General features: G+C 33.3%; 1 protein-coding gene across 1 annotated transcript; it reads right to left on the reverse strand.

Moving 5' to 3' along the window:
* Nucleotides 1-11921: 11921 nt before the first annotated feature.
* Nucleotides 11922-13151, reverse strand: LOC143569006 (uncharacterized). The gene has a single exon (XM_077055018.1). It carries the CDS (start codon nucleotides 12948-12950, stop codon nucleotides 12012-12014), a length of 939 nt encoding a protein of 312 aa, XP_076911133.1. The 5' UTR covers nucleotides 12951-13151; the 3' UTR covers nucleotides 11922-12011.
* Nucleotides 13152-17292: the final 4141 nt, after the last annotated feature.

Genomic DNA, 17292 nt, shown 5'->3' on the forward strand with positions numbered 1-17292 from the left:
ACCCGAAAAAGACAAAGATGACACAACACTAAATTGTCTTCCGGCCTCTCTAGTGAAAGAACAATAAAAATCTAATAAACTTTTATAAATTACTCTTACGGTTATTTCGACCATAAACCGCAAACAAGTTGAAAACAGAAAGTAAACAACCTAATCATGCGTCTAACAATCACCAAAAATTATTAAACACAAGTGGAATAAATATTAAAATAATAAACTAGATTTAATTATTCAACCATATCATGAACAAACCAATTAAAAACTTTACCATAATATTTAATCAACCAAAGTCAAATAAATAGTTCGTCAAACCATTAATCTAACATAGTACTCAACCAAAACCTAGGTAGTATAAAGTATTTAGTTACTCATGAAAAGGTACGAAACAAAATTAAAATAAATATTAAAGTTCATCATATATGAAAATATTATAAATTCTTTTGTCTTCGAATTCAACTCACCTTTTCTTTTTGATTTGTTGTTGTGTCAGATCTGCTGCCACCACTCAATTACATATATAGTTATTGGCTGTGCAAACAAGATGCACAGTAGCCTTCCTATTATTGATTTGCGTCTCTCAATACGAAAATAATAATAATTCTTTTGCTCCCTTGTTTGACTTGTGTCTTGATCTCCAAAACGAAGCGGCCCCTCTCTATTAATCTCTCTCTCTCTCTCTCTCTCTCTCTCTCTCTCTCGTAGGGTTCTTGTATTCTTTTTATATCTTCCAAAATCCAAAAACCGACCTTTTGTATAGTAGCAGCCCATTTAATATTACTATGAAGTCCATTACTTATTTTCAACATTCCTGTTACAAATTATATTTCAATAAATAAGTAATTAACTTTTAGCATTAAAACTAATTTAATTCTCAAAGACTTGTCTTTGATTTTCTTTTTTTTTAACCACGTAGAACTTTCATATAAACAATTAAGCATCTCATAAATGTACTTATTGCAATAATAATTCAATTAGCTGTGCAACATTTATAAACTTGATTCTTCAAACTTTAAAATTCAAATATGAGCTACTAGATGAGTATATTCAATAAAATTAGCTCAAAACTAACTCAAAAGTGTAGGGAATATATATAATACTTGTATATAATTTAGACCATATCATTCAAACTCCCGACTACTCGAAACCGTCACGACGGTAATTGGGTTATAGTTGACCATTTGACTAATCTGCTCATTTCATCCCGATCAACGAAAAGTTTTCGGTTGATCAACTCGCTCATATTTATGTGCAGCGTATCGTTTGTCGTCATGGTATACCTTTGCGTATCATTTCCGATCGTGATAGTCGTTTTACTTCTCACTTCTGGTCATCACTTCAAAAGGCGTTGGGAACTCGATTGGATGTTAGCACCGCCTATCATCCTCAAACCGATGGGCAATCCGAGCACACGATTCAAACGCTCGAAGACATGCTTAGGTCATGTGTCATGGATTTCGGTGGAAGCTGGGATTCTCATCTTCACTTGATTGAGTTCTCGTATAATAATAGTTTTCATTCGAGTATCGGTATGGATCCGTTCGAAGCTCTCTATGGTCGTAAATGTCGATCACCTATTTGTTAGAGTGAAATTGGTAAAACCCAAATCACCGGTCCGGAACTTGTTCAAGAGACTACTGATCGAATCGCTCAAATTCGACAAAACCTTTTAACTGCTCGTAGCCGTCAAAAGAGTTACGCCGATAACCGACGACGACCCCTTGAGTTTAATGTTGGTGATCGTGTCCTTCTCAAGGTATCTCCTTGGAAAGGTGTTGTTCGTTTTGGCAAGAAAGGCAAGTTATCTCCACGTTTTGTTGGACCTTTCAAGATTCTTGCTCGTGTTGGTAGTGTTGCTTACACACTCGAACTTCCTCAAGAGATTTCTAATGTTCATCCGACGTTCCATGTTTCAAATATAAAGAAATGTCTTTCTGAGGGAAATCTCCACATACCACTTGACGAGGTGCGCATCGACGAAACGATGCACCTTGTCGAGAAACCGGTGGAAATCATGGACCGCAAAGACAAGGAAACTAAACGTAGCCGTATATCTTTGGTAAAGGTTCGTTGGGAATCCAAGCGTGGCGCTGAATTCACTTGGGAACGGGAAGATCAAATGCGAACAAAGTATCCTCATCTTTTTGTTACGGATTCTTCTACTTAATTTCGGGATGAAATTCTCAAAAGTAGGGAATGTTGTGACATTTGTCAATTTGTATTTGTATTTGTATTTGTATTCGTTAAACCGACCCGTTGTGTCGTTTCAATAAATCCGTATTTGTCGTTTATCATTTAATATTAACTACGATGATTTATAGTTAGTATTCGTTCATTTTTCTATTTGTTTAATTCAATTAACGAATCTCCGAGCTATAAAAGTCTATAAAATAATCAAAGTTTAAATTTACCGGGTATGAAATGAAAACAATCTAAAGATATTAAATCATACCAAATTCTAATCTAATTTTGTATAATTATAAAGTTAAAGGGTTAAAGATTTTTTTAAGTTTAAAAACAAAATATAAGCTGATACAAAGATGAGGGACTTAAATTGAAACTTGGATTTTAAATAATAATATGATAATAATAATAATAAACAACACCAGCCGCCCCTTCCCATCTTCCTCACGTTTTTCCGGCGAGGCCGAATTCCGGCGACGGCAGAAAAGTTCCGGCGACCATTAAATCTCTCCAAAACGCCATTTTTAATCAATTTTAATGATATAAACTCGTTTCTCCATCACCTTAATGATTAATCAAGCCTCATTACACGTAATAACACCTTCAACGTTCGGATTCCAACCTCAAACCGCCGGATAATATTAAAAATTTCATTAACTCGAATTAAACCTCCAACGGATCAATTGAGGCTATAAATAGTATCCTAATATCTTCCTAAACGTGCTACAAACATAATAATACACAAACAAACTCGTTATTATCACCAATTCGTTCTTATAATTTCGCTCCGGGCAACTCACTGTTCGACCTCATTCCGGTAGCTTTAAAGGTAATTGATAGATGGATTTTCTTAGTTTTGACCCGACAAACAAAACCCCTAACCCTAATTTAAGGAACATGGTCTGGTTTAAGGGAATTGAAACCCTAGGGTTAGGATGAGGAAGATGAAGTTTGGGTTTGCTGTTTATATTTAATTGTTTTCATTTCCTAACAACAATACTAAATTGGTCCAGTGGTTGTGTGTGTGTTGTGTGGGCATGGTGACCCGGGTTCGAATCTGGGTCACAACAAATCTTTTATTTCTTTTAAAAACCATTTGTTTATCAATTTTAATAAGTTAAATATATATTTTTAATCAAACAAAAATAAATAAAATTATTTTTATAGATAAACAATTTTCCGTTAACAAATTTCCGTTCAAGAATCAACTTTTACAAACTAAATCACTCGTTAAAACTTGTTAAATAATTATTTAAATAATATATATATATAATAACGTTGTAACTATATAAATTCTAACCGACAATGATAAATTCTGTAAATATGATTTAAAATCTAATATTCAACTTATAAGTAATATTAAAAAATTCATGAAAAACCCGTTAACTTAAATATTAATACACTTAAAAATATGTAACAAAATACTTATAAACCAACCCTTTATTTTCCATAAAATTAGTTAGTAATTCTTGTGTTTTTTATTATTTTAGCTCGTGAGATTCGATCGTTCGGTTTCGTATAACGCACTTTTGTTTCATTGTCAAGTTTGTCATCCCAATTCAAATGTGAGTTTCTCACACCCCCTTTTTTACCCTTTTTACTATTTTGGGGGAGCATATATATCCTATCAACAATGAAATTTTGTTTAATTATTATTACAAACTACAATTCGTTACATGGACTTGTGTGCTTATTTGCTTACTTGCTCATGGTTTCCTCAATAAGTATGATCATACGCCCCCATGCACTTAGGACCTCGATGTTATGAGTGGAACGGGACCCCCGACCGAGTACATTTGGTTGTTACCGAATGGAAAAGACATTGCTTGCGCTATTACTACACCAAGTTTCATGGAATTGTATGGTTTTTATGTACTTGTATCAAACTTGTGTGAACTCACCAACTATTCAATTAGTTGATTTTATTTTATATATATGCTACAGTTACTTACATTAGAGGATGAAATGGCGAAAGACACTAGAAGTTAGGTTACTTAAAGAATAAACAAGAAGATGTGTTTTATTGTTTTCTCCTTTATATTTGTCTTATTGAACAACTTGTGTACTTAGGATTTGAATGAATTAATGATATTATTGTCACTTAATAGTGTTACATGTGTTTTGGGCAATCTGTACGTCACACCCGGGCGTATTCCGCTAAAGCCGGGGTGTTACAACACCCTAACCTACGGCGGAAATGCTGGGGCGCGAACTGATTGTCACAGCTCTCAAGGTTACTATTAAGCAATGATATAAGTTTCGATATCTATTAAATAAATTTCCAAATAACAAACATTAATACAAAATCCAAATACACAAGTACATATAATAATCAATAACACTATGTCTCATTAAGTTTTCTTACAGTATAAATCCTTAAGTGATCTTGTACTTCACATTAAACGAATACCTGCATATGCGTTGAAAATAGAATGGTATTGTCAACACAAGGTTGAGTGAGCAACACACCAGTTCAAAGTATAAATAAAAATATGTATTTGCAACAAGTCATATGAGAATAACAAAATAACCAAATGAGCAAGTATAACTGAGATGTCGAGAAGCACAAAACTATAACGACGGGCGTATGATCATACTAGACTGAGATTATATTGGACCTCTCCGAATGCGGAAGCATACAACGCAAATAAGCACATAAACAAGTAAGGTATAAGTTTTTAACACATAAGACAAAGTTGCTGTTTTGTGTATAAGTATATATGAAAAATACAATTTACGCATATGTCCCCAAAACGTGGAAAAAGAAGTAAAATAGAGGAATGTGGTACTCACCTCGATAGACGAACAAAGGAATTAGATAAAAATAAGTATGACGAAAGCGGATCACGCGTGCTAACGATAAAGCCTAATAAGGATAATAGAATACGAAAATACTAAGTTAATGAACTAGATCGATTAAGAAAGCTCGCTAAATATAATTATTATTAAGTCATATTATATTCTCTTTAATAATATTTTATCTTATAAATATTGTATGAAAAATCTCTAGTTTGTTAAATTATAAACAAAGCACATTATAATACTTTATTAAAGATTATACAAGTAAAATCCATCTTTAATAATATTATTTATTTATTAAATCCGTTTAAAAGTGTATTATAATATTTTATTATATAAAAATATTTGTATAAAAGTAAGATACATATTTTATAACTACTTAATTTGCCAAAAATATAAGTATAGATCAAACACATATTAATAATATTATTATTAGTTTTATTAATATATATAAAATTAGTTTACTTGATTTTTGTATATATTAAAACATTATTATTTAATTTATAATATACTTTATATATATATAATATAATATATATATATATATATATATAATTATACTTATATGTTAATACGTATACACATGAACGAAAACATGAGTTAAACGAGTATTACAAACCGGTTTTAATAAGAAAATCTTTATTAGTTATTATTACTATTAATTTAAAGATTAAATGGTTAAAAAGAAATAAAACAAAGAAAAACCAGAAGAAAACGGGGTGGCAGGAAGTTGAACCCGCGACCTCTGCCCCCCACAAACGCATATGTTAACCAGCGGGCCCAAGGGCGATGTGTGTTAGTGATTGGTTTCCAAAATCAATATACAGAAGCAGATCCAAACAAAACTGATTAAAACCCTAGCTATTAGATTTGATTAATCCGAGTACAATAGATCAAAACCAGTTTAGGGCTATTGATCTATACTATAACACGATCTAAACCATGTATTTAAATACCTTGATCGACGTCCAGACAGGTGCCAATTGAAAAGAACAGAGCCGGCCAAAACAAGATCCGAAACACGCGATTTACAGCAACGAAAAACAAATCAGTTATAGGGGTAATAACAGCGAAGCTTATATGATTCTAACTGTGCCTTTAATTGAGTTATAACTACCGTTTATATATATAATCGAATTTAGGGTTTGATTAAATTATTTTTGGGAGATTTGAACAAGGAGGTCGTAAACTATCAATTATCCGCGTCAAAGAGCCGAATATACAATGAATATGCTTATTTCCATATCGAATTCGAAGTTTAAACGCGTTTTGATCGTTAATTGAGGGATACGGGTCGCGGTAAGGGTAATTGGGTCGGGTTTGGTAAATGAATATCCAGTTTATAATATGGGTTAGAAAGATATTTACATATTGGAACTCGAAGTCTGAAGTTGGGTACAAAAGAAGTTATACTTTGGGTTAAAAGTGTACAAACTTTAAATATTTAATTATAAATAATTACATATTAATTAAGAAAATAATAAATTTGCTCGATAACCGCCAATTATATTTAAAAATAATCCGAACACTGAACCGAGTTGGGTAAAAGTATAAGTTTGAAAAACCCGAGTTATTACAATCAAACCCATATATTTCATAAACGGGTTATAATATCTCATTAAATTAAAAACTAATCTCATCAAATATTTGATATAAAAATCCTATAAAGTAGGGGTATACTAAAAATTAATATCTGATTTATTTAAAAAATATATATATTATTTATAATTAAAACCAATTTTATAGTAAAAAATATAAACAGGTGGTCTCATCAAACACATATAGCTTTTAAACCTAGTTATAACATCTCATTTATTTGTGAAATAATTTATCATCAAACCATAAGTATATTATTAACTTTCATACAATAAAAAAAATAAAAATTCAAAAAATAAATAAATATTAGAAACAAATAATATAAAACAACCCCCAAAATTTATATATTTTTTTGGGTTTAATTTTATTTGTTGTAATGAAATTTATACTTAGAGTTTGATGATAAAAAGATTTCACAAATAACTAAGATGTTATAACCCGGTTTAAAAGTTATCTGGGTTTGGTAAGACCCAAGACCCGCTTATTTTTTTTACTATAAAATTGTTTCTTAATCATAAATAATATATTTTTTTAAAAAAAATCATATAATAATTTTTAGTATATCATATTTTATAGGATTTTCACATCAATAACTTGGTGAGAATAATTTTTAATTTAATGAGATGTTATAACCCGTTTAGAGAATATCTGAGTTTGGTAAGACCCATGCCCCGTGAATTCGGGTTAAATGCATGAGAAGCCTCCATTTAAAAATCATGCAAATCTGATTACTCCAAAAAAGGGGGAGCGGCCACATCGCGACACGTATGATTTTTATGTTTTCGTTTATATATATTATAGATATAGTGTGAGGCCATGAGGGAGTGACATCTTAATTTTTAAGAGGTATTAAACTTGTTGTTTTAAGTATAAATCATAATACATAAGATTAAGACATTTTAGAAACAATTTTGTCTTTTGGCAATTTTGTCTTTAAACAAAACCATGTACGGTTGATTTTTAATTTATTCAAAAATAATTACAAGTTTGGTTCTTTAACTTTAATCATATTTTGTTAATTTATAGAGTGGTTACATATATACCTCTTATTTAAAACTAGCTACCCGATGACGTTTAACGTTTATAATTTTTTCACACTTTAATATATTTTTTTAAAACATTATACCATAAAACACAAGTATTTTATTATATTTTATTTGAGTATGATATTACTATACTTTAACCTTTTGTATTTTAACATTTCTCTATAAATATAGAGCTTGATCATATGTTATAGATGAGAGATCAAAAGAGAATTTCCCTAACGAGTTTTTTTAGTCAGTTTTCTCATGTAGTAATAAAGTGTCTGATCAATCTTGTGTCTTGAGTTAATGAACCGTTTTTGTGGTATCGGGGGTGTTTTCGAATAGCGAAAAACTTAACAAAATAATGAAATATGAAGTACTAGTTTGATCCTCCCGTGTTACGGGAATTTATTAAAATTTTTGTTTTTAATTGTTTTACTATTTTATGATGATTTATTTTATTTTTTTACGTTGTTTATTTTAATTTAATACATATATATTACTTTGTTATATTTTTTTGCGTTTGGGTAATTTCAATTGAGATGTGCAGGTGTTTTAAATTTTTAATGAAAAAAATACACGAACACAAACATGTTGATTTTTTTAAATGAACAAACATGAACACAAATATTTGTCTAATAAAAAAGGGGACGTTGATGTAGTTGATGATGGCGGGTAGTATCAGAAGTTAATCGGTGATGGAGATGATAGACCATCAATGGAGAACATATAAAGAAGATAAATTAAATTAGGATTTGAGAATGAAAGTATTTACCGATAAATAATCTTATAATCCATTTGAGAGCTATTAGGGTTTGTTACTTTGGTGATTTAAAATTTATTTCACAAATAAATGAGATGTTTTAGTCTGTTTAAGGGTTATCCGGGTTTGGTGAGACCCATGACCCGTGAAAATTATTGTTTGATTATGAAAGAGTTTTACAAATAAATGAGATGTAATAACCCATTTAAAAACTATATGGTTTGGTAAGACCCATAGGATTTCGGGTCAAATGCATGAGAAACCTCCATTTAGAAATTAAGCAATCTGGTGGCTCTAGAGAATGGGAGACTACCTGAGAGCGACACGTAGGATTTTATGATAGGCAATTATATAGATAGTTAGATGAAACAAAATAATCATGGAGGTTTTAGTAAATGAGATTTTAAAATGAAGAATAAACGAATATATAATATAAAAAACTCCAACTATTGATCTGTTTATTGGTTGAATTGGCTACCCACCAACACCAGAATCAACTAATCTGAATAAAGACAGTTAGAGGTATTCAATTGAAACAATTCTAAAGACAGTTCATGCCTTCCTGGTCTAATTTGACGAACTTTACAAAAGAATTCATGTATATGTGAAGGATTTTGAAAGTAGGTTAATTTTCGTTTATAAGAATAACCCCATTTATAAAGAGTTTTCATAAGATGCATTACTTAATTACACAGGTTTTTATATAAATAAAAAAAACATGTTATTGAATGTTTACTAAAAAAATCATAGTAGGGTTGTATATTAATATTACTCACTTTTTTCAACAAGAAAAATAAATCGAGTAAAGTGCTATTTTCGTCCTCGTGGTTTAATAAATAATGTGAACTTAGTCTAAAAAGTTTATTTTTTGTATACGGACCCTCCATGTTTCTCAGTTCTTGCCAGTTATATCCAAATCACTAACTCTGTTAAATTTAATCGTTAAGTCAGGGGTAGACATGTCTTTTCATTCTTTCTTTATTATAATACTTATATCAGTGAACTGCGATTTCCGTCCCCTGGTTTGTCCAAATATGCAGTTTTAGTCCAGTAGTTTTAAATTTGCAATTTTCTTTTCTATGGTTTCATTTCACTTGCAATTAAACCCAAATTCCCTAATCTCGTTAAGTCTGGTCATTAAACCCATCAGTGTGCCCTTCACGTGAGGGGCAATTTTATTCCTTCTTTTTTTCCTTTTTCCCCCAAATACACCCCAGTCTCTCACGTGAGGGGCCTGCGAATTAAGACTGAGGTTTATTTGGAGAGAAAAACAACAAAACTGTTCGTCACGTGAGATGCACGCAAATGGGTTAACGACCAGCCTTAACGAGGTTAACAAATTCGGGTTTAATTGCAAGTGAAATGAAACTACAAGGACAACAATTGCAAACTTGAAACTATTGAACTAAAACCGCAGATTTGGACAACCAAAAGGGCGAAAACCGCAGTTCACTGAAATAAGTATTACAAAAAAGAAATAGTGAAATGACATGTCTACCCCCTGACTTAATGATTAAATTTAACGAGGTCAGTGATTTGGGTGTAACTGACAAAAACTGGAAAACCTGAAGGGTCCATATGCAAAAAATAAACTTTTTTGGGTTTGCATTATTTATCAAACCATAAGAACGAAATTAACACTTTACTCAGATTTTTAATTACCCAGGTTTAATTACACAAGTTTTTATGTAAATAAAAAAAACATGTTATTATATGTTTACTAAAAAATCATAGTAGGGTTATATATTAATATTACTCACTTTTTTCAACAAGAAAAATAAATCAAAACTATTTTATTTATCACTAAATTTATAAAAAAAAAATCGTTTACAAATGAAAGATGTTCATAATTTACAAGTTATGCCGTCTAAAATTTAATGTGAGAGACAATATAATAGGCAAATTATTTAATCATTTTCACTTACTTTTGACTAAAACTTTGGTGCACACGACACAAGTTTTGTTATTTAGTTTAACGGCCTTTGAAATGACTATTAAAATCAATTTTTAACCATTACAACGGCTTTCACCTTTACAAAGGGATACGTGACAATATGAGTATATGACATATTCAAGCATTTTAAATATTGAATATCATTTCAAAAGTAGAAAGCAATGTGTGTTTGGTTTGGCAGCTAAATACACATACAAATTACAACTCTTATGCCACAAAATCTCCAAAACAGAACATTTCCACAAGTGGAAATTATAGTGCAGAATAAAGTCACAAACACAAGTTTATGTTAGTAAACCGCGTACCGAGGGACTCAAGATCATGATAACCAACTTATTGAAGCACTGATTACTGACAACTTATGCCGTCACCACTTATCACTTCACCAATACGGTATACTGGCCTCTTTGCTAGCAACAAGAACCATCCCTATCCCCATATTAAATGTCCGCTTCATTTCATCATCTTCAATATTTCCAGCCTAGCTAGTAAAAAACCATTCGTCAGTCAGTGCACGTGTATCTCAAAATAATAAATTTATCATACACTTGTTTCATTCGTCAATGACTGCACGTGAAATTACCTCTCCATCTAGAAGAGCACAATCAGATTGTTGACAACCACCAACGAGTCCTAGTAATCAACATCAAGAAGGTGAAATTACCTTTTAATCAACGATTCCTAGTAATCAACATCAACGTGAAATGACCTTTTCAGCAAGTTCAACATCAAGAAGGTGGCTTGTAGCCTAGTAATCAAGAAAGAATAAAGATTTCGCTCTAGAGGTTATAATGTCATTGCAACCTAATATTAACTTTATCAACAACCAAAATATGATGTGAATTCTACCATATCAAATTAATACCATGGATTCAAGTCTCAAATACCAGCTTAAGTTTAGTTCCCACACCATCTGTACTAGCTACAAGATATGAAAACAAAATATAACACTTACAAGTATAAATAAAACCAGAAAAGGTAAAATAATCAAACAGCATTTGCTTTTGTGCATCAAATATTCGACAACTAAGAGATAATGACTACAAGGGTATAGAATACAGCACCACACAACTTCTGTTTATGTACTTTATGACCCGTATTGACCTGTGATATAATCCCCAATTTTTGACCAGTTGGTAGGCGTTTCTCAAGACATTGTAACAGAAAGCGAAAAAACTGACTGGTCAAACAGATTGGTTTAGTTCTGAATGGATCAATTTTGTTACATGCACTGCTAAACAATTGCAAGTCAAATACAAAAATGAAACTTTTTAAGCCAGCCACCTACACAGTTTATGTATGTTTGTCTGTAAGCCATTATCAGGAACTAAAATATACTTTCACGAACACCTAACAGAACAAAACTTCTGTTCATCATTCAATTCATCAAGGATATGAATTTTTCGTGAATGAAACTTCTTAACTTGTTCGAAACTTTTTGAACGAAACACCATTCTATCAAATCGCGCATTTGCCTTTTAACTTATGTGACCCTGTAGTAATGAAGTGTTAGCCATTTATTGTTGTGTTTTAATTTAAGAAGTGACAATCTCAATGTAATTTATAAACATTAAACAGTATCTAACTACAAAAAAATGCCATCTTCTTGAGGTTGATGTTTCAAAAACTACATAAAAAGAATAAACAGTTATTACAAATGTAGATACAAAACAAACCTAAATTTGTTGTATACTCACAAAAATTCAACATGTCCTGAAACTTCTCTACACAAAAGCTTTGACTCACTGGCCAACTTTATACTCTTGTGGATTATTAATCCAGAAAGCTTATGTATCGATGCTGGTTCATATTTCCGAGCTTCCACCTCACTCCCCATCAACAAAGCTTCTCGAGCGGGGACAACATTTTCAAACCAAAATTCCCGTAACACGCCATGTATTAACTTCCAATATTCTTCATCTCGGGATACACGAAATATAGTGCTTCCATTTCCGGTCGAACAATACAAATCGACCCAGTCTCGGTCCATGACTTCCATTTGACCCTGTATCTGAGGCATGTAGTAAAAGGGCATAGTGGTCCATGGCTTAGCCGATTCGGGTTTTCCTTTATTAAACGGGCATTTCACTTCAAGAATCCCGGGGTTTGTGAAACTACCAAGAAGCCCATCTGGGGATGCACCGATCCAATCAAACTTATCCTCTGAATGGGTCGCGAATCCCAATAAGTTTACTTCACGACCCGTGATTTTCTTATATTTTTCTATGGCGATTGACTCGTTAAGAACGCCCCATTCCATTGCGTGTTTGGTAACAGATGAAACCGTTGACTTTGTATCTGTCGGGAATACTTTTTCACACCAAAGTTCATACCTGCGTTTGCCTTTCCATAAGCCGAGAGCCATGCTGAAGGTGCTAGTTGTTAAGCGGTCTTTTCTTAGGGCGAACCACTCTTCGGTGCGTTGGGCTGGTGCATCTGACGGGCCCAGTTGGCCAGTCAAAGTCAAAGCCAGAGTCTTCCACTGAGGTTTGTGGATCAGAGAAGATGTTAACGACGCGCAGGTTGGAAATGGTCTGATAAGATTGAACTGAAACTTGTTTCTTTGAGGAAGATATAATGTTGTTGCTTTATTGTGGAAATAATGGATTCTAGTAATGTAGGCATTTGTCATTTTGGAAGTCTACAAGAACCATACACAGATCAGTAACTTGATGAGATATTAATGAGATTAAATAAAAAACAGAGATCAATTACAGTTAAATGTTCTAGATTGATGTTAGTTAAAGGCGGTCAAGATGGGTTGACTTGAAACACTTTTTGTCCAAAATATTTACAAGCAATTAAGAAAATAGACAAATAGTTAATCAAATATTACTACAGAGTACAGATGTTATAATGTTTTGATAAATATCTAGTCTTTCTATAATAGAAGTGCATGAAAACGAAAAAACCAAAACGACGGTTTGATTTTACGTTTCTGTAAAGGACAAACTTTTGGTTCGGTTTCAGCTTTGCGTGTGATTAAAATCGAAACGGAATAAAAGGGTGGGTTTTGAAGAAATGGAGATGCATAAAGAAGAAAGGCTTTGAATAATTGAGAAGAAGGGAAAGAGAATACTACATACACTATACACAATGAACTGATTTTAGTAGTATAAAAGATGTTGCTCAATTTGGGCGTATTAGCACTTGAATTGGTTGCTTGAAAATTATGAATGAATATTTGACGGAAAGCACAGTAGTACATTAATAATTAGTATGCAGATACAAACAAGAACCCTAATCTAATCTAATCTAATCTAATCTAATAAATATATATGTATATGGGATAGGAAGATAATTGGTACCAGTAGTCAGTAGCTGCTGTCTGCTGATCAATTGTGGTTTGCAGTCTTCAATTTCTAAAACCCTTACTTAGTTTTGTATTGTATTGGATTGGATTGATAGCTAGGGTTTATCATCAAATGTCTGAAAATGAACAACCAGAAACACTCATGGATGAGGGGTAAAATTGTCACTTTACCTTTTCTCGTTAAAGTGTCACGTGTATGCTTTAATCAACTCGTAATATTTAACAAGTGTGTTATGGTTTAGGGGGTGTTTGAGATTGCTTATTTTTACCAACTTATAACTTAGACCCCTCGCTATGGAGCGATATAGGGGAGGAAGGCGGGCGCCGTTGGGTGCTCAACACCACCAAGCGGCGCCCTTGGTGGTGGGGCGCGGACATGCCCAGCGTTCCAACGGCTGGCGCCGTTCTTCAAAAAATGGTGTCCCCGCCCCTAACAGCTAGTTCAACGGCTATTTAAAAAAGACTAATTATTTTCTATATAAATACAAAATCATTTTATCAATTTTACTCAAACAAATATCAAATAAACCCTCAAATTTCACTCTAAAAATCTCTCAACTCTCTACCATGGATCATTTCTCAAATTTCACAAGTTCGAGCTCAAACCCGAACCCGAACCCAAACCCAAACCCGTGGGATCTGTCTCAAAGGTGGTGGGCTCGTATGCTCGCAAACAACAATGACCCTACCAAACCTTTCTTTGCTAACCAACATCTACACGTAACGCCTCCAACCATACAACCGTTTCTCAGCGATATGTTGTATTGAATGCCGATTTTGTTTATGCCTCCGCCAACCCAAACCCAAACACCCCAAACCCCAATACCTGAAACCCAAGTTCCCGAAACCCAAGTAGGCGAACCGCAAGTTCGTCGCAAACGAAGCCATAAAAAGAAGGTTGATGCCGATCAAGCAACTACTGAACAGGCGGAAAGGAAAAAGTGGGAAGACGATGAGGAAGCGGCGTTGGCGCAAGCGTGGATCGACTCATCCGAAGACTCAATTGAAGGTAAAACATCAAATTATTTATATGTATTTCATGTTTTTTTTGTTTACTAATACTAAAGCTTTTATATGTATCGTAGGTCACGGTAAATGCAACGCGGCATTTTGGACATATATACGTGGTAAGTTCTTTGAGACAATGGGTCGAGGTCACTACTGCGGGGATGATTCTGTCTCCAACAAATGGAAGGCAATGGATTTTAAAAATGAACAACTTCTCCAAAATTCACAATCGCCTTACAAACAACAAAGGAAGCGGCACGAACGATGTCGACCTCTTTGAGGCTTGCTCGAAACAATACAAGGGCCTTCATAGTCACGACTTCGTCATGTTGGAAATTTGGAGGAAATGCACGAGCTCGCCAAAGTGGCATCCGGTCCCGACATCTTCACCGCCGCGACCGTCCAAACGGTCAAAAACAACGTCTACTTCGGCCAATCAATCGCCGTTTCAAGCCGGGTCGGATGCTCGTTCTCAATTAACTTAAACGAGATTGATCCCAATTTTCTTTTTAATGAACCGAATGAGTTGTCACGTCCGGTATGAAGAGACAAGTCCAAGGCGGCGACTAGAGGTGGGGGATCTTCATCTAGAAAGACATCCTCGATGAGTTCCGATGTGAGCGCGCGGTTTGGTAACTTGGAGCTTGCACTTAAAGAGTTTCGCGAAGAGAAAAAACACTCGAAAAATGAACTCAAGATAATACATGAATAAAGAAAACCGATGCATGCGGAATACAAAGTCATGCATGAAGAAAGAAAGAAGGCTAACTCAGAGCGGCAACGAAGAAGGATTTCAAGCTCCTCGCAAAGGATCTCTCGCATCTAGATCCGGCCACGCGGGCATTTTGGAGAAAAAAAAAGCAAGGATAATGACAAAATACGCAAATGAAGACGAGGACGCCGAATATTAGTTCTATTTTTTGTTTGTTTCTTTATTTGTACGTTTTTTTATTTTTATGCTTTTTTTATTTATATGTTTTTTAGTTTAATTTAGTTTGATTTTTATTATTATTGTGTTTTAAGTTTAATAAATTTGTTGGTTTTATAAAAATTAAAAAATATAAAGGGGCTTTGAAGCCCCCTCACCATAGAGGGGCATATTTGGGGTGGGGCTTTGAAGCCCCCAGTGCCCACGTGGCGCTGACGTGGCACTGGGGAGGGGCTTCGAAGCCCCTCACCATAGAGGATGGTCTGATAAACTTTTTAAGAAGTAATAAGGTGTTTGAGATTGTTTTATAATATGAGAGGAAAAGTTTTATAAGTTACAATTTTGTAACTTATTAATTTAATATAAAGTTATAAGGAAGTAAAATAAGGAATACCAAACACCCCTTCAATAACCATATAATAATAAAAAAGACAAATAAATAAAATTGTGATTCGTTGTTAGGCTGATGGGTATACACCGGTGGGATATATACTGGTCCTAGGTGGCTGCCTGCATAGCACTCCTCACGTTACTGGTCTCACTGGAACAACCCCCCCCCCCCTCTAGTGGCCCCCATTTTTCTGGTCACGTGTGACCGGAGGGTGCTGACCACCGTCAATATGGTCAGTGAGTCTCTCTTGACCGTTGGCAACGGTCCATTTTCTTTTTTTTTTAAATTCGATTTTATTATATTATAAAATCCATTCCCAAACCATTTCAACCATTCTTGAATCATTTCTATATATTTTAACCAAAACAATATAAGTTTAACCAAAAATTCAAAATGAATGATTATTCTTCGTTCGACGATACAGATTTTTTTCTACATGCAATGGAGTTTACGATCGAATATGTTTTATTTGGTGACGATCAAACATCGTCTCCTGTCACAAGAAAACCCAGTTGAATCGAGATCGTAAAGGTGCACATGACCGTTTGGTAGCCAACTACTGATGTGTGCTGGTGCTTGCGTATGGTTAAATATGAAAGAGATGGATTATTTTCTTTTGCACAAGATCGTGTTTTAAATTTATAAAAGTGATTTCTACAAAGACTAAACACACACAAAATAGGCAAGTGTACCTATCGTATATGTAGAATAGTATTGGTAAGAACCAAGTATCGATCCGTGGACACAAATGTTTCTAGTAATAAATCGTTGTTTTACTTTAATCAGAGGTTTTAATCATTTTGGGGTTAATTTTCGAACTTTTTATAAAATATAAATACTTATATATAATATATAGGTGACCAAGACGAGAGATTCTAAACGAGTTGTTCAATTATGTGAAGGTTACCATCTAAGATCAAGAATCGACTACATTTTAGCATTGATAATTAATATTTAAAATGTGATAAACTTGCCATAGCAATATATGATAGATAGCTCCTTAAACCTTAAGTGAGCATCTTTGGCACTAACGAGATAACATGCGCATTTTAAAGTCCACCCTTTCCTAATGTCATGCCATCTCAATGATGTCAATTTAAGTTAGCAAGTAGTTTCGTAAAGTAGAAAGATTAGGATTGACTTCGATTTCTCAAATACCAATTCTAACAACTTCTGGTAGTTGTAGTTTAGTCACACAACCTCCCCTTGGTTGATTTATGTAGGTTATAATTACACATTCCATTAACATGTGATTTCTTTAACTAGCATGATATCCTAGGCAAAGCCATTTTTGGATTACCAAGAATTAGAGAAATACATCATAACTTATATCT

Source organism: Bidens hawaiensis, unplaced genomic scaffold (genome assembly GCF_021521415.1).
Source record: "Bidens hawaiensis isolate Kalapana, Puna unplaced genomic scaffold, B.hawaiensis_p1.1 tig00024292_1, whole genome shotgun sequence".
Taxonomy (NCBI): domain Eukaryota; kingdom Viridiplantae; phylum Streptophyta; class Magnoliopsida; order Asterales; family Asteraceae; genus Bidens; species Bidens hawaiensis.

Coding starts and splice junctions, on each gene's coding strand:
- LOC143569006 (XM_077055018.1), bottom strand. CDS start 12,950: ATGACAAATGCCTACATTACTAGAATCCATTATTTCCACAATAAAGCA.